The 18,238-nt window shown below is 41.5% G+C and overlaps 2 protein-coding genes across 8 annotated transcripts in view; one reads left to right on the forward strand and one right to left on the reverse strand.

The window, feature by feature from the left end:
- The window catches only part of tex10 (testis expressed 10), a 33,275-nt gene extending 16,898 nt beyond the window's left edge, over window positions 1-16,377 (forward strand). For both annotated transcript variants that reach the window (XM_051718952.1, XM_051718953.1), the window contains exons 13-16: window positions 12,755-12,835; window positions 12,958-13,127; window positions 15,386-15,596; window positions 16,140-16,377. In XM_051718952.1, the coding sequence (XP_051574912.1) occupies window positions 12,755-12,835; window positions 12,958-13,127; window positions 15,386-15,596; window positions 16,140-16,250 (573 nt within the window). In that variant the 3' untranslated portion in view covers window positions 16,251-16,377. The remainder of the gene's footprint in view (window positions 1-12,754; window positions 12,836-12,957; window positions 13,128-15,385; window positions 15,597-16,139) is intronic.
- A 24-nt stretch (window positions 16,378-16,401) lies between these two features.
- The window catches only part of invs (inversin), a 43,738-nt gene continuing 41,901 nt past the window's right edge, over window positions 16,402-18,238 (reverse strand). For all 6 annotated transcript variants that reach the window (XM_051718949.1, XM_051718950.1, XM_051718945.1 and 3 more), the window contains 2 exons: window positions 18,035-18,133; window positions 16,402-17,644 (listed from right to left, as the gene is read on the reverse strand). In XM_051718949.1, the coding sequence (XP_051574909.1) occupies window positions 17,526-17,644; window positions 18,035-18,133 (218 nt within the window). In that variant the 3' untranslated portion in view covers window positions 16,402-17,525. The remainder of the gene's footprint in view (window positions 17,645-18,034; window positions 18,134-18,238) is intronic.

Genomic DNA, 18,238 nt, shown 5'->3' on the forward strand with positions numbered 1-18,238 from the left:
TGTGTACTGTCAGAGTATGTACTGCTTTTGATGAAGCGTATACTTTCAGCTGTTGAAAAAGTATGTTATTTAGGTCCCAGGTCACTAAACACCTGAGGCATGCATTTAAGAGTTAATACATTTCTGGACATACTTCATCCGGGAACGTGTGTATTGAATCTAGAATGTAGTAAAAACAACCGCAAAAATGATATACACTAATTTTGTTAAACAAGTACAATTTAACCACAAGGAACAACATTCTTGGCCCCCAGTGGGAACCCGGGGTAGAATAGGTCCCTGGCACCCCCTTGCTGTTTGTAAAAGGTGACGAATGGGGCAACTAGCTGGTCGTAAGTTGTGACCCATGTCTGTGGAGGAAGAGGTCCTGGCATTTGAGGAATGCAGTTAGTTGTGACCTTCCCAGGTCCAACACAGTGCTTTGGCTCTAACTTCATATAGACGGACAGCTGGAAGGACCCGATCCAATCAAGCGGCTAATCATGAACGTGCCCTGGGTAGTTATTGGCAATTAAATCGACCATAATATCTCTCCTCCCTGAAGGCGGTGGCTAAGGGTCAATCGAGCAATTTGAACTTTCAGTTCTTCTTGCAAGAGTCTACCATCCTTGTATCCTTGGTGCATATCTGCTGGAGATCCACGGCTCTGTGCATCCCCTGGTTGGGCTCTGAGGTGGGTGGGGAGCAAGAATGATGAAACAAAACTAAACAAATATGACAAAAAACAAATCTCAAAGATGAATATTAGAACAGAATTCGGATGATAATTTAGATGCTGGATGTGCACTTGTCCAAAAAAAAACAAAAAACTGGCTGAGATTGATCCTTTTAGAATCTCTATCAGCCAATATGGCACTTACAAAATTATCCCCTTTTGCAGTTCAAAAAGGAATCTCGGCGATAGCAGGAATGGTCAAAGATGTGAAAGTTGAGGTCGGGTCACATTCTGGTGGAATGCTCAAAGAAAGTTCATGTTGACAATCTGATGCATGCAAGTATTTTGGCTGGTGTTCCCATGAAAGCCTCTTTCCACCCATGCCTAAACAACAGTAAAGGAATAATCAGAACTAGAGGACTACAGAATATGGATGAGACTGAAATAGCCTCAGAACTAACACAACGAAGTGTTATAAGTGTGAAGAGGATTACGATCAAAAAAGGAGACAAAATAATAAAGACGGGCACGTATATCATGACGTTCAACAAACCTCAACCACCAGAATTGATCCGATTAGGATATTTGAGGGTCCCTGTTGACATCTTTCCTAATCCTCTGAGATGCTTCAACTGTCAGAGGTTTGGTCATAGCTCTGCTGGGTGTAAGAACAAACCTATTTGTTGCAATTGTGGAGAGGAAAGGCATGAAGAAACCTGTTTAAAACCATCAAAATGCAGAAACTGCACAGGTGACCATCCGGCCTCATCAAAAGACTGTCCTACGTGGATTAAAGAAAAAGAAATTGAAAAAGTAAATTGCCTAAAAAAAAAAGTTAACTATGACCAAGCACGCAAAGAGGTTGAGAAGCTCCCAAATTTCAAATTTGAGAAATCCTTTGCCTCTGTAGTATTACCGGCCAAGCAAACAGTTGAGTGCCAGACAGATGTAACCTAACAAAAGACAAACAACAACTAATCAGTAATATAAACTCGACTTCATCAAAAAAGATGCAAAGCACCCAAACCTCAAGTCAAACACAAATCGAAACTAGTGAAGACCAAAGTTCGATAGCGGAGTATTCTCTGACTTCAAAAGAAAAGAAAACGCAACACAGCGCAAGAGAACAGCAACAAAAGGTTAGTCAGGAGAACAGATCACGGAAAGCTATAAAAGAAATGGTGGAGACCATAGACCCCTGCAATAAGAGTCGCTCTCCTAAGAGTAGGAGTAGAGGTCAAGCACAGATCCTACCAACGTGATGGGTAGCTGTATCATTTGGTGGAACTGTCAAGGTGTTATGACAAATTTTGCAGAACTCTAATGACTAGTCATGTTACTCAACCCTCTTGCTCTTTGCCTCCAAGAAACACACAACACCAAACAGCCCTATATCTCTGAAATAGTTTGTAAGTTTCAATGCATATGGACCAAATATACAACCTATTCAAAACCAGTCCTTCTGGTGGAATAACCATCTTAGTTCGACATGATATACAGTTGTGCTCAAAAGTTTGCATACCCTGGCAGAAATTGTGAAATTTTGGCATTGATTTTGAAAATAGGACTGATCATGCATCTTTTATTTAAGGATAGTGACATATGAAGTAATTTATTATCACATAGTTGTTTGGCTCCTTTTTAAATCCTAATGGTAACAGAAATTACCCAAATGGCCCTGATCAAAAGTTTACATACCCTTGAATGTTTGGCCTTGTTACAGACACATAAGGTGACACACACAGGTTTAAATAGCAATTAAAGGTTAATTTCCCACACCTCTGGCTTTTTAAATTGCAATTAGTGTCTGTGTATAAATAGTCAATGAGTTTGTTAGCTCTCACGTTGATGCACTGAGCATGCTAGATACTGAGCCATGGGATCAGAAAAGAACTGTCAGATGACCTGTGTAACAAGGTAATGGAACTTTATAAATATGGAAAAGGATATAAAAATGTATCAAGTCTTGAAAATGCCAGTCAGTACTGATCAGTCACTTAAGAAGTGGAAAATTCGGGGATCTCTTGATACCAAGCCAAGGTCAGGTAGACCAAGAAAGTTTTCAGCCACAACTGCCAGAAGAATTGTTCAGGATACAAAGAAAAACCCACAGGTAACCTCAGGAGAAATACAGGCTGCTCTGGAAAAAGACGGTGTGGTTGTTTCAAGGAGCACAATACGACGATACTTGAACAAAAATTAGCTGCGTGGTCGAGTTGCCAGAAAGAAGCCAATGCCACAAAAAAGCCAGGTTATAATATGCCCGACAACACCTTGACATGCCTCACTCCCTTCTGGCACACTGTAATTTGGAGTGACGAGACCAAAATAGAGCTTTATGGTCACAACCATAAGCACTATGTTTGGAGAGGCATCAACAAGTATTGTTGACACCTAATTTCAAAATCGATGCCAAAATTTCACAATTTTTGCCAGGGTATGCAAACTTTTGAGCACAACTGTAATTCACAGTCAGATCACATTAGACCCTAATCTACAGGCAATAGTGCTAGGGTTAACTCTTCATAAGGCCATTACTCTGTGTTCTATTTATATACCTCCAGATGTTTCTGTGACAGAAACAGGCTTGTTGACCCCCTACATCTGGGAGATTTTAATGGTCACAGCCCATTATGGGGAGGAAACTACACTAATGCAAAAGGTAAAAAACTCGAAGATTTCATTAGTAACAATGATCTGTGTCTCCTCAGTGATGGCTCATACACTTACTTGCACCCAGGACATGGAACATATTCCGCAATCGACTTAACAATATGCGAACCTGAGCGCTTGATTTCTCGTGGCAGACTTGGTGGAAATGACCACTGCCCCCAAATCATTACCTCTACAAGATCAGTTATCCAACAATAAACCCCAAGATGGCAACTTAAAAAAGCCAACTGGTACCTTTTTCAGACCCAATGTTATGATAAATGTAATATTGTGCTTCAAGACTGCTAAGACAGTCAGAAGATTCACTGATATTCTTATCGAAATAGCAAATGAAACTGTCCCTAATACATCATCAAACCAAGTCACGGGACTAACCCATGGTTTGACAATAACTGTAAAAAAGGCTGTTAAAGCTTGGAAAAAAGCAGAGAGGACCTTCAACAAACACCCAACAAAAGAGAATCTAGCAAGACTAAAAATATGTCGAGCACAAGCATGTAGAATTATTATTGATACAAAGAGACAGAGCTGGAGAAAATTTGTATCTAGTGTTTCAGCAAACACCCCCCCCCCCAAAAAAATCTGGGACCTAATCTGAAAGATGAGAAACAAAGGAGAGTAGCCTCAAATACAACACATCAAACATCAGGGTACCCTATTAACTACGAATCAAGAAATAACCAATATATTAGCAAAGTAATTCGAAAAGAACTCTTCATTAGAAAACTGTCAACCTGAATTCAGTAAAAGACGAATACAGCATGAGCAGAATTTCCACTCTAATACAGAATCATATAATCAACCCTTTACCATGGAGGAACTATCAAATGCTCTCAAACATTCTCATAATACTGCAATTGGAGCAGACAGAATCCATTACGAGTTTCTGGAGCATTTGCCCCACACAGTGTTATTACTCCTGAACATTTTTAATATCATTTGGAGAACAGGAAATACCAAGAAGCAATAATTATTCCCATCCCCAAACCGGGCAAGGACCACTCTGATGCAAACAACTACCATCCAATAGCTTTGACAAGCTTTCTCTGCAAAACCATGGAGAGAATGGTCAATGACCATCTGGTGTGGATACTGGAGTCAGGGCAGAAGTTCAGTGATTATCAATGTGGCTTTAGCTGGGGCAAAAGCACCTTAGATCATCTAATCAGATTGGAATCATTTGTTCGGGATAGTTTTATTAAGAAAAACACGTGGTAGCTGTTTTCTTCGATCTGGAGAAGGCTTATGAAACCACCTGGAGATATGGTATTCTCAAAGATCTACATGAAATTTGGCTCAGAGGCAACCTACCCATTTTATATAAAACCCACATGTACAAGAGCTAGGGGTTCCACAAGGAAGCATTCTCTGTCACCTTTTTCAGTATTAAAATCAATAGTATAATTAAGGTTATAGATCCACATATCTTTCAAAGTCTGTATGTTGACGACCTATGCGTTGGCTACAGAGGGAAAATATGAATGTAATTGAGCGACAGCTACAGCTATGCATAAACGAGATGAATGATTCAGATGAAAACGGATTCAGATTTTCCAAAACTAAGACTGTGTGTATGCACTTCTGCCTTCTAAGGGTGCTTTCACACTGGCAGTTTAGTTCGAAACAGAGTACGGTTCGCATGAAAATTTGGTTATGTGAAAGATGTCATGCGGACCGGGGAGCGCACCGCGGTACTGAACGCGAGACTACCTGTAGGAGGTGGTCTGAGTTCGGTTGCAATGGAACTGTAGCGCGATTCGTGTGATGTGAAAGCAACTCTGACTCGGGTGCGCACTCGCTCAGGAAGTAACCTGCGTATGCGTTTTAGCCGATGACGACATCATTCGTTTCGACAACACACAAGGCTCCACACGTTCCTGAAAGTCCCAAAAAAGTAATGACACCACAGTGACATACAAGTACAATCAACACTATAAATACTGTCTGTCTGTCTGTCTGTCTGTCTATCTATCTATACACCTTATAAATACTATATATAAATACCATTATAGGTTATAAATATAGGGTATAATAGGAGATGAGAGTGGCGATAATTTCACCTTGAACACGAGCATAAGCATGCAGTGTAAACAAAGATGCAAATGAATTCCTTGCAATCAGCTGTCTCCTCAAAAAACGCTGCTTGCGAGCAGCAGCAAGCCGCCTTCCCCGGACATCTGATGAGTTACGCCATGATGCGCAAATATACGCAGTTGTCGTTCACTCTGCTGTGCATAATGGCACCAAAATAACAAAAAACAAAAAGTATGATGAGTCACGTTGTGTTCTCCATGCGTGTTTGTGATGATGTAAGATGAACTCAAATGGACCAGGGTTCGATAGAATCAAGTGAGTGAGAAACCAGACCAATGCTGCAGGGGGCACCGGGAACAATCGCACTCGGAATCGGAAAACGTGCCCAGTGTGAAATCCCCCTAAAAGTCTTTTTCCTTCTAACGATCTCTAGTGGCTGCCAGGGAGAATGTCCCAAGTGTTACAGAGCCCCCATCTAAGGAGCGGCTCCTGACGCTCCATAACAAAACAAACAAAAAAATAGTTTATAGGAAGCAGAGACTCGGGGCAGAGCAGCAGGAGGTGGAGGCTCCAGAGATGGAGCTACAGGAGGCAAGGGCTCAGAGGGCAGAGCCATGGGAGGTGAAGGTTCTGGAGATGGAGCCACAGGAGGCAAGGGTTCAGGGGGCGGAGCCGCAGAAGGCAGAGGTTCCGGAGATGGAGCCACATGAGGCAAAAGCTCAGGGGATCGGAGACTCAGAGGGCGGAATCACTGGACAGAGATCAGCAGACTGGACGGCGGTCGCTGGACAGAGGTCAGCAGACTGGATGACGGCCGCTGGACAGGGATCATACTGGATGTGGGTGGCCGCTGGACCCTAAACAGACTGGTAGCTTATGTCTTACAGGTGCTGACCACTGGAATAAGCAACAGACTGGTTGATGGCTGCTGGGGACTGGAGGGGATTGTCACCAGTCACAGGGAACCGAACAGGCTCGAAAGTCACCAGGGGCAGGATGGACTCGTCGACTGCCTCAGGGATCTGGACAGGCTGAATGAGTACAGGGAACTGGACAGGCTCGTGGACAGCATCGGGGAACTGGACAGGCTCGTGGACAGCATCGAGGAACTGATCAGGCTCGTCGACAGCCTCGGAACTGATCAGGCTCGTCGACAGCCTCGGGGAACTAATCAAGCTCGTCGACAGACTCAGTGGTTAGGAGCACTGATAGCAACTGAGGAACGGCCTCCGTGGCCGGGAGAGCTGGCAGCGACTGGGGAACGGACTCCGAGGCCGGGGGAGCTGGCAGCGACTGGGGAACGGACTCCGAGGCCGGGGGAGCTGGCAGCGACTGGGGAACGGACTCCGAGGCCGGGGGAGCTGGCAGCGACTGGGGAACGGACTCCGAGGCCGGGGGAGCTGGCAGCGACTGGGGAACGGACTCCGAGGCCGGGGGAGCTGGCAGCGACTGGGGAACGGACTCCGAGGCCGGGGGAGCTGGCAGCGACTGGGGAACGGACTCCGAGGCCGGGGGAGCTGGCAGCGACTGGGGAACGGACTCCGAGGCCGGGGGAGCTGGCAGCGACTGGGGAACGGACTCCGAGGCCGGGGGAGCTGGCAGCGACTGGGGAACGGACTCCGAGGCCGGGGGAGCTGGCAGCGACTGGGGAACGGACTCCGAGGCCGGGGGAGCTGGCAGCGACTGGGGAACGGACTCCGAGGCCGGGGGAGCTGGCAGCGACTGGGGAACGGACTCCGAGGCCGGGGGAGCTGGCAGCGACTGGGGAACGGACTCCGAGGCCGGGGGAGCTGGCAGCGACTGGGGAACGGACTCCGAGGCAAGGAGAGCTGGCAGAGACTGGGGAACGGACTCCGAGGCCGGGAGAGCTGGCAGAGACTGGGGAACGGACTCCGAGGCCGTGAGTGCAGGATGTGACAGGGGAATGGCCTTCATGGCTGTGAGTGCAGGCTGCGTCAGGGGAATGGCCTCTGTGGCCATGAGTGCAGGCTGCGACTAGAGAGCAGGGGCCCTTCTCCTCCTCCTGTTCTGAACGGCCATGAGCACTGCTGTGGGAACAAAGACGCTGGCACTTGGTCGGCCGAGGCTTCAGGTGCTGGAACTTGGTCGGCCGAGGCTTCAGGCGCTGGATCTGGGACGGCCGAGGCTTCAGGCTCTGGCTCGTTGACTGTGGCAGGCGTGGACGTCGGCTCGTTGACCGTGGCAGGCATGGACGTTGGCTCGTTGACCATGGCAAGCGTGGGCGCTTGCAGCGGCGTGGGATTACTGCCATACCCCACAGTGTAAGGGGAGAATGTGAGCCTCAAAGCATAATCAATGGATTTGACCAAGGAAAGTTCACATCTGCCACCTGGCAGACAGGATTTCATAGGCTCATTAAATCCGAACCGATAGCAGTCCTTGAGACAAATATCTCCCCATTTGAAATCCTGGGCGAGACTGCAGAATTGCTCCTTTGTATTGCTCGATGATATCACCACCTTGTCTGAGAGGCAACAATTGCCGAGCCGCTAGATCCATAGTCTGGCCAGTTGTTCTGTAACATTTGCAGGAAAGAGGTGAGAAAAGGAGGATCTATGCGCAGGCTTTTTAATTAAAACTCAGAGAAATAAACATAACTCAAAACACGACAACAGAACAAACCATTACATCCATGAAAGGTTAACAACTGACAAAGACAGTGAGAACACAAGGGCAATATATACACAAGAACTAACAAGGTTAACGAGACACAGCTGGGATCAATCAAGGGGAACACAGAGAACAAAGAAACAACAAAAACCAAGACCAGTCTTCAAACTAAAAATCTTTATCCTTCTAGTGGCTGCTAGGGAGAATGTCCCAAGTGTTACAGTTCCACTGTTCTCCTACGCCTTTATAGAGTACTAGTTTGATCCCGACTGGTTTACGGGAGCATCGTTTATAGCCTGGCAAGAAAATCTTATACACGGATACTAGATACGATACATCATCAGGGAATACGTTTGGCATCAGTAGCTTTCAGGACCACCCCTGTTCAAAGTCTATATACAGTGGCCAGGGAACCCTTTCTCCAGAACAGGCATCTGAAACTGGCCCTACAGTATGCAGTTAAACTCAAGGCAAACCAAAATAACCCAGCCTACTTACCAGTATTCCAACCGAAGCGTCTTTAATTATATGAAGCTAGACCTAGAAGTATATCAGACCTTTTGGTATATAAATTAAACCATATTTAGAGAATCTGAATACCAGTCTAGACAACTTAAGACAGTTTCATTGAAAAAAATAACCATAATCTTGACTTTGACTCAACATATAAAGACAAACACATCCAAATGAATACCAGCAGCAAAACATTTTAACATAAGTAGCACTATTACAGAAGAAAAACTTCAATATCCTTTTCTGCTGGGTCCCAGGACATATTGGTCAGGCTGGCAATGAGAGAGCGGACACAGATGCTAAGGAGGCCCTTAACCTGGAAATCACTGAATGTCAAATGCCACCCTTCAACCTTTGATCATTAATAAGCACATATATCTCTAACAAGTGGCATATGGAATGGAATGAATGCAGCAATAATAAGCTATATGAAATAAACCCCAGTATAAGAAGATTCTCTTTAAACCTCAAGTCTAGGCATGATCCAAGTCGTGTTCACTAGGTGCCATCTGGGTCATTCAAGACTCAGACACAGGCTTTTGCTGATTGGTGAAGATCCCCCATTATGCCTTTCCTGTCAAACCTCTTTGACTATCAAACACATCCCACTGAACTGTAATGCCTTTGAAACTATCAGACAACAATTTTATTCAGAGACATACTTAATGGAAATATTTAGAAAGGTACCACTTGAATGTATTTTAGAATTTTTATCTTGTATTCATCTCAAATGTCTCAAATATAGCTTTGTAAATTGTATATATTTATTGTTTACCCTGTGCTTGCCATGTGAATAGCTTTGTTGCTGACATAGCGTTGACATGGCATGACAAAAACAACATTCTTGGTATACTTAGTTGAAATAGTTGAACTAATGGTTCTCCACCGTTTATAAAAGTCAGCATTTTGAAAGTGGCATCTCTGCAGCTCCTGTGGCATTATTGGAGAGACACGTGTCCAGTGGATGCACATTTCAGAATCTCCCCGGATGTGGTATTTCTTGCCTACTTTTTTTATGAATACTAAGGATTCTGACACTCTAATCTATTGACATACTGGTTTTGGCATACTGTATACATATTCAGATGCATCCAGGAGTTGAGCTTAAAGAGGAAAAATGGCCATTGAAGGAGAGAACTATGGTTATGTTTGCTATAGCACCCCTTGTGGCATTGCAGAGAATGCAGCATGGATTTGCTTTGTTGTGAATTGTGATCTGACACATTTTGTAATGCAATGCTCACAAAATCGAACTTGGAAGTGTCTACATTTTGGCCATTAACCAGGCATGACACAATGTTTCCGTCATCAAATAATTTGAGTCATCATTGATAGCAAAATACTGTGCAAAGTGACAAAATTGCAGCCAAGCAGAGAATATTTGATGTTTAACGCAGCTGTGGTTTGGATTTGTAGAAATGAGATTTCACTTACTACATTTACATGGACACCAGAAAGCTGTTCATTGCGAGAAAGCTGATTAAGGCTCGGAATCTGTGTATGCGTTTACATGAGCTGTGTTAGCGTTTTTCTCTTTACTCCTGTATACATGCGGCTTGGACAGTATGTGGGGGGACAGGTGGGGGGTTCAGATTATTTCCAGATATTCCAGGGGAACTGCACTACAGTAGTGGGGTTTCCTACTTACATAAAAATTTCTTAAGTGCATGTAAACGTGGTCACTGTGGCATGTGACAGAAATACAAACCTAGCAACCAAAAAAATGCCTTGTTGCAATCATAGCTGTTTAGGACAAAAACATAGATAAACATGGGAGAGATAGGATTTGTCATTTGTTTCTTTATAGCGTCACTCTGCTTACCTTTGTTGGTCGCACCACCTTGTCCTTGCCAACTGTGAGCAATTTACAAGCACCAAGGTGTTCACTTGCATCAGTGCAGGCTCACTTGGATTGGTATTCTGTGCACAAGTATGTTGTATATTCCCCCTGTAGAGGGCCAGTTTGTTGAGCAGGGGAAGGTTTATCACAGCGCACCAGTATAGCTGTCTCCATATTTCAATAAGGGCTGGTTATCAGTGTGCTCCTGGCTAAAGCAAATGCTAATGCCAGCCAGCGGACACCATCACCACCTGACATTTTATACAAACATTAAAACCCAACAAAACTGCACCCTCCGGCGAGGGTCTGACTCTCAGTGTCCCCCCTCCCTTTGCTACACACAACTAATTCCTCTGCGCAATTTTATCTGGACTTTAATTTTTTGTGTCCAAGTCAATCAGACAGTATACATATGGAGGGACAGCTGGCATCTCTGTGGTTACGGTAATGAGGGGTGACGGGGGAGATGATGCCAGCAGGTGAGGCTGATGAAAAATAATGGCTCTTAATGAAGAAAAGAGCCTGATTCCCTCCACATGTGCACAAGCACAGAATGATGTTTCTACCAACTCAATCAATTAACCTGCTCTTAATTAGAGATTATATTTTACGCCAAGAAATCGCCTCTCACAACTACATTTAAAACAATTTGTAGATAATATAACTTTTGATTAGGCTTAATTTAATTGGCCACAAACTCTGTGGAAAAAGTATGACTATTTATTTGTATTTATTGTGTTTTCTTTGATTTAATGGTTACATTGTTGGAATTTGCTAAAAGCCATATAAACAGGAGAGAAAATTCAAAGGATTTTTTTTTTTTTAAAGACTTAATATTCAATACCTTATTTATAACTCGGCTAGTAATCCCGTTGAGATCTCAATCACACACTTGAACAAAATTCTCACATTGTACTGTTTTTAGATATATAGCTTGCCAATTAGAATCAAATTAGGTTTGGAGATTTTGTATGTATGTGTGTATGTTTGAGTGAGAGAGAGAGAGAGACACAGCGTGTGGCTGCTGGGGGTCCATTCCTTTATTGCCAATCAGGCGTCTCTAATCTAAAGCATGTGTAATGTGTTCTTAACACTGTTAGCCTGATTAATGTCTGATAATAACCTGCTCTGAATTGCATTCCGCTCCGCCTTCATCTGTTTAATCTAATCTGCTCTAACGCTATTAGCACTATTAGATTTAACTCACACACATACACTCTCAGACTTATTTATGGTTTGTGCTCATAAAATATCAGTTCAGAGAGTGGCAGGCCATTGCTAATCTGTCCAGTGTCACCTTTCATTACGAAAAACTGGATGAGGTGACGAGGTGGTCATTGTAAACGTGTATGTTGAGCTATAGGATTCTTTGTTCTCTGCAGACTATTTTGTCTTGGGATTTATTTTTGCCTGATCTAAGACCTAAGTGTGTCACATGGAAGATTTTGTGATGTATAATTCAGTGGTTTATTTTCTTTTTAGACTGGGATAGAAAAAGTATCATCTCTGTATCAGCTTTCAGTCTGTTAAGACTCTCTTTTAAAGATGCCTTGAGTTCCTCAAATCTGTTTGTCGTGATCCTTTTCGCCAAGCCTTTTGCTTTATTTCTTATAATTTTTTTAACCCCATAGAATTCAGCGCTTACTCAGATACAGAAATGGAAAACTTTTGCTTAAGTGCATAATTTAAAAAAAGAACAATTCTGTCCATTACTCACCCGCATTGCATTCTAAACCCACATGACTTTCATCTGGTTAGTATAAAAGGAGAAATTTTGAAGAATGTTCTGGTCGTTCTTGTCCATGCAATTACAATTAGTAATTCATACAAAGCTTCATTCTGAAGCTTTGAGTAAGAAACTTTTTCAGTTATAATTGAGTTACAGTGGGTTTTTGCGTAGTCAGACAAACAGTTGAAGACTGTTTCTTAAGTATATTTGACACAATGAGTAATCAAATATTTGAAGGAAGGACATAAAATAATTCCGGGTTAAGTCCATGTTGTGTGTCACCTGTCTTTCGGAGCATGCATGCGCACAACGGCAAATCCAATTGCGGTCCGATTAATTTATATACATGCCGGAAGAATCCACTACAGTCACATTATCTACAGGTAGGTCTGTTAGTCTGACTTTGTAAAAATCAGAGAGGTACAAAATTAAAAAAGGACGCAAAAGCACCACAAAAGTATCATATAAGCAGTCCATGCAACTTTTTAGCTACATTCCAAGTCTTCTGAAGCTTCTGAAAAGAACTCAATTCATTGTCATTTAATGGACCAGTATATGACTTTGTTTTTCACTGAGTAAATGATGACACAGATGTCATTTTTAGTTGAACTATTCCTTTACTAATTTACGTGTTCCATTTAAAAAAAAAAAAAAAAACATGATCGCACTTTCTTTGTAGGAGGTGTGTCATTGCCTGGAGACTCTGGGCTCTCATGCACAGTGTTTTGATGTAATACAGAATGCCATCATTAAGAACCTGGTGAGTGACCATATATTTATCTGACTGAGTAAAGTTTTGTTTAAACTCACTCGACTATAGAAATCTGGTGTACTATATGAGTGGGGATTAGAGTGTGTGTTGTGACTCTTTCCATCTCTTAGTGTGGACTCGTAGTGGTGCCAGACTGTGTGTGTGCTGCCGTTTTAAGGTGCGTTCCCCGGTTACTGGATCTCAACATCCTACCCAGCGACACACTGCTCCACTTCCTGTCTGACTGTTGCCTGAGCATGCTCAATCTGTTGCTGCAACTGGAGCAGAGCGCCCGCAAGAGGTGTGCTCACAAGCATGCATTCACCCCACATACTGTAATAAATATTTGCATAGAGTAACACTTCTGTAACACAAAGTGTGCAAAAAAACCCTGAGTTTATTTATACCTTATTATATAAAGGCTGTGTCCATGTAGCAAGTCATTTTTGGGTGCCTTTTCTGTAAATTTCCTTAAGATATTAACATTCTATCAGTCAAAGAATGTCCTTAAGTGCTAGAAAATTGCATTGTCATCTCAAGCCAAGTTAATTCAGTATGTACAGTTGAAGTCAGACGTTTACATACACCTTAGCCAAATACATTTAAACTCAGTTTTTCACAATTCCTGACATGTAATCATTCCCTGTCTTAGGTCAGTTAGAATCACTATTTTAAGAATGTGATATGTCATAATAATAGATGAGAGTGAGTTTTTTTCAGCTTTTCTTTCTTTCATCATTCCCAGTGGGTCAGAAGTTTACATACAATTTGTTAGTATTTGGTAGCATTGCCTTTAAATTGTTTAACTTGGGTCAAACGTTTTGGGTAGCCTTCCACAAGCTTCTCACAATAAGTTGCTGGAATTTTGGCCCATTCCTCCAGACAGAACTGATGTAACTGAGTCAGATGTAACTTTTTCAATTCTGCCCACAAATTTTCTATTGGATTGAAGTCAGGGCTTTGTGATGGCCACTCCATTACCTTGACTTTGTTGTCTTTAAGCCATTTTGCCACAACTTTGGAGGTTTGCTTGGTCATTGTCCATTTGGAAGACCCATTTGCGACCAAGCATTAACTTCCTGGCTGATGTCTTGATGTTGCTTCAGTATATCCACATAATTTTCCTTCCTCATGACGCCATCTATTTTGTGAAGCGCACCAGCCCCTCCTGCAGCAAAGCACCCCCACAACATGATGCTGCCACCCCCATGCTTCATGGTTGGGATGATGTTCTTCAGCTTGCAAGTCTCCTACAAACAAATTTCCTACAAACATAACAATGGTCATTATGGCCAAACAGTTCAATTTTTGTTTCATCAGACCAGAGGACATTTCTCCAAAAAGTAAGATCTTTGTCCCCGTGTGCATTTGCAAACTGTAGTCTAGCTTTATGGTGGTTTTGGCGCAGTGGTTTCTTCCTTGCTGAGCAGCCTTTCAGGTTATGTGGATATAGGACTCGTTTTACTGTGGATATAGATACATCTCTACCTGTTTCCTCCAGCTTCTTCACAAGGCCCTTGCTGTTGTTCTGGGATTGATTTGCACTTTTTGCACCAAATTATGTTCATCTCTAGGAGACAGAATGTGTCTTCTTCTGAGCGGTATGATGGCTGCGTGGTCCCATGGTGTTTATACTTGCGTACTGTTGTTTGTACAAATGAACGTGGTACCTTCAGGTGTTTGGAAATTGCCCCTAAGGATGAACCAGACTTGTGGAGGTCTACAATTTTTCTTCTGAGGTCTTGGCTGATTTCTTTTGATTTTCCCATGATGTCAAGCAAAGAGGCACTGAGTTTGAAGGTAGGCCTTAAAATTACATCCACAGGTACACCTCCAATTGACTCCAGTTAGCCTAGCAGATGCTAATTGCCCAAAGGGTTGACATAATTTCCTAGAATTTTCCAAGCTGCTTAAAGGCACAGTTAACTTTAGTGTATGTAAACTTTTGACCCACTGGAATTGTGATATAGTCAATTAAAAGTGAAACAATCTGTCTGTAAACAATGGTTGGAAAAATTACTTGTCATGCACAAAATAGATGTCATAAATGACTTGCCAAATCTATAGTTTGCTAATATGAAATCTGTGGAGTAGTTAAAAAAATTAGTTTTAATGACTTCAACCTTAGTGTATGTAAACTTCTGACTTCAACTGTATATGGATATCACTGTGCTTTTAAAAAGGTAACGAGGTTGATTTGTAAAGCTTAATGAACCATTACTTGCACTAAAGGTCACTAAAGTGCAAGTTGCTTATAGGTAATATAATAACTTTTTTTGTATAGTTTAATATACAAAATCATGGTAATGGGTTGATGATGATAACTTTTTCTACCATTACAAATATAACAACAAAGCATAACATAAAGTGATAAAAATACGCATTTACTTGTTCATGCACTGTTCACTTCCTGATGTCATTTTGCCAGATTTGTAGAATAGGTATATTAAGTAAAGTGTTATAATAGTAACAGGGTTGACACATTACTTCCAATCTTTTTTATAATGCAATAGAAATAATTAAATTGTGTTCTAAAATGCTTTTGTCTCTCTCCTGTAGGGATGCAGTGTGGGAGGCATGTTTTGCGGCATTGAGCACTGTACCAAGGTTGCTGCGATTGGTGTTGCAGTCTTTTCGTGTTTGTGACCTCTGTGAGGAAGAGCTCCCCCTACTGGCACAGATACTGTCATTACTCCTTCAGCATACTCAACTCCGCAACCACATGATGGCCAACGCAAGACTACTGCAACACATCATACAGGACTTAACGGTATCAAATGCACACAATTCTTCGAGCACATGATTGCTAGCAATACCGCAACATAACTTTAAGCATGCTAAACAGACCATGTAAACAATGGGGTCACTTGTGACATCTTTAGTCCACATCATTACTTCCTTATCTTAAGCCTTTACTGAAATCATCGTACCAGTCTTTATTACATATTTTACGGTAGCCTTTGTCTTTTGATACTGAATTGATGCCATAAATACCTGATTAAAAAGGTTAAAACTTATTCAAATACTGTGCTGATCAAGAACTTAACCACTATGTGTACTGTAGTAATGAAACAAGGAATTGGTGGTTTGAAGAAAAGTTTGTCAAACACAAATAAGAACTTTGACCCAATGCATTTTTCAATGTCAAAATTTTACTTTGAGCTGAAAGGAACAGTTGACCCAAAATGAAAATTCTCTCATCATTTACTCACCCTCATGCTATCCCAGATGTGTATGACTTTCTAGAATTTTTATATCTGGGCGAACTATCCCTTGAAATTACTCTCTGACATTTGTGTCTTTGTTTTGACAGCATTTCTATGGTGGAGAGACTCGAGAGCAGTGGTTGACTGACTTGCTGTACTGCTACAGTGTGACACTCTCTGGTCACCGTGGCAACATAGGCATGAGAGAAATCTATTAATTGCTGATCATTATTTACAATACTGATTTGCTTGAGGTATTGCCCTTGTTTTTTTTTTTTTTTTGTTTCTCCTAAATTTTTTTTTCTTTTTACAAAATGAGTAAAATAAAGCTTGTCATAATTGATTAACTCAGTTTCATTTTTTTGTTTCATATTTATTACAAAAACATTTATTGGGACGCACCTGGAAAAGTATATTTACATAAAAATAGCTCAACCATAATTACCCATAGTTTTTGTCTGGAAATCAACAGAAATCTAGAGTGTAAAATTATGTGACGTTTGCTCAAAGACAACTTGTACAAACTGACATCTGCAGTTTTAACAAATACATTTCTAAAAGTATTTCACAATTTATAAAATGGGAACTTAAAAGCCTTTTAGAAGGTTATTTTGTATCTTACTGTAAAAAAACAAATTCAAACAAATTCCTTTACACTCTCAGGATAGGCCTTTGCCATTTTGGCCTGCCGTTCTGAAATAACATCCCTTTGACATATTAAGTCTTTGTGGAAACATAACCTGCAACTCTGGCAAGAATGGTTATGCTGCACAGTCTTTTCCCAACATATAACCTGAGGTATCTTCACTTTAACAAAATATTTTAAAATAACTCAATAAAAAAAAAAATCAGGATATTACAGGTGTATATATAATAATATTAATAATCCTACCCATTCAATAAATAAGGGTGGGAGTATAAGAATGAAATGCATAGATCTTTGGCATTAAATATTAGCAAGAAATAGGCTGAAATGATGGTTATGTAGAGAGGCGCAGTTTAACTGTGGTATGACATGTAGTGTATTTAGCACTCTTGTGGTCACCCATGCAGGTGGTCTTATGTAAGCTGTATGTCACCTTTACGACAGGTATATGGCCTGTCATTGACAGAATGAAAGGTTATCTAATATATTTCTTGTGTTTGTGGTGTTAACCTCTAACCTCTAAGATGACCAAGATGAATCTGCAGATTTTGTACGTAAACCTAGATGATGCTGGCCACACGAGCATTTTAGCCTCTTCTCCCACTTGTCTCTTATTATAACTCCAACATGCAATCAGACATAAGGTAGTTTATATAAAGATCTTCTACCTCATCATGTTCATTCCAACAAGTTTTAAGTGCTTCAGCATGCAATCACTGCCTTAGATTGTCTGTGCATTGGTCAGGGAAAGATGTATTTCCTGTAGAAATCCAAAGAGTTTGTGCATGTGTTTTGGCCTGTTGGTTGAGTTTTTATATCAGTGAGGTGAATTAAATTAGTCTTCAGCTCAGTTCTTGGTTTTGCTCTGTCCGCTTTGGTTGCTAGCACTGGATGGGTGTAAATGGTAAGAGTATTGCTTTGCCTGAATCACAGAGTCTACCAGGTTCACACACTCGACAGCACTCACTGGGGATTAAAAAAACAACATCATCTAAATGTTAAGTACAACAGCAAAGAACATAAACTGATTTTGATGATGCTCTGAGCCCAATTTAACTATAGTGCAGTGGTTCTCAACTGGCTTTACTTCAAGGCCCAGATTTTACATTGAAAATTAAGTGGTAGCCCAACAAAGTACCAAAATTGCTTATTGAAAGTAACTAAATACTATACTATGTACTATAATTCAAATATGAAATTTATTAGTAATACCATGAACTCCAAAGCCCCAAAAATATGCAAAATTATCATATTAACTATGAATGATCTTATGATTTGTTGCATTTTGTTATTTGCATTTAGTCACGAGCCACCAGTTCAAAACCACTGTTTTAGTGTATGTGTGTGAGTACTCACGCTGTTTGCTTGATTTGAGTGACATGTCCAGCAGTAGTTGGCTTTGTGATTTAAGGGCTGCAGCCCGCAGAGAGTGCCCTCTTTTGGCCGTCGCTCCACCTACACCAAAAAAAAAAAGTGTGTTATTGTTCCTTGAAATTAATCACATGCACATTTTTTCTCAAATATTTTTACTCAAATGGATCTCTATATAAACGTCACAAC

Source organism: Myxocyprinus asiaticus, chromosome 15 (assembly GCF_019703515.2).
Source record: "Myxocyprinus asiaticus isolate MX2 ecotype Aquarium Trade chromosome 15, UBuf_Myxa_2, whole genome shotgun sequence".
NCBI classification, from domain to species: domain Eukaryota; kingdom Metazoa; phylum Chordata; class Actinopteri; order Cypriniformes; family Catostomidae; genus Myxocyprinus; species Myxocyprinus asiaticus.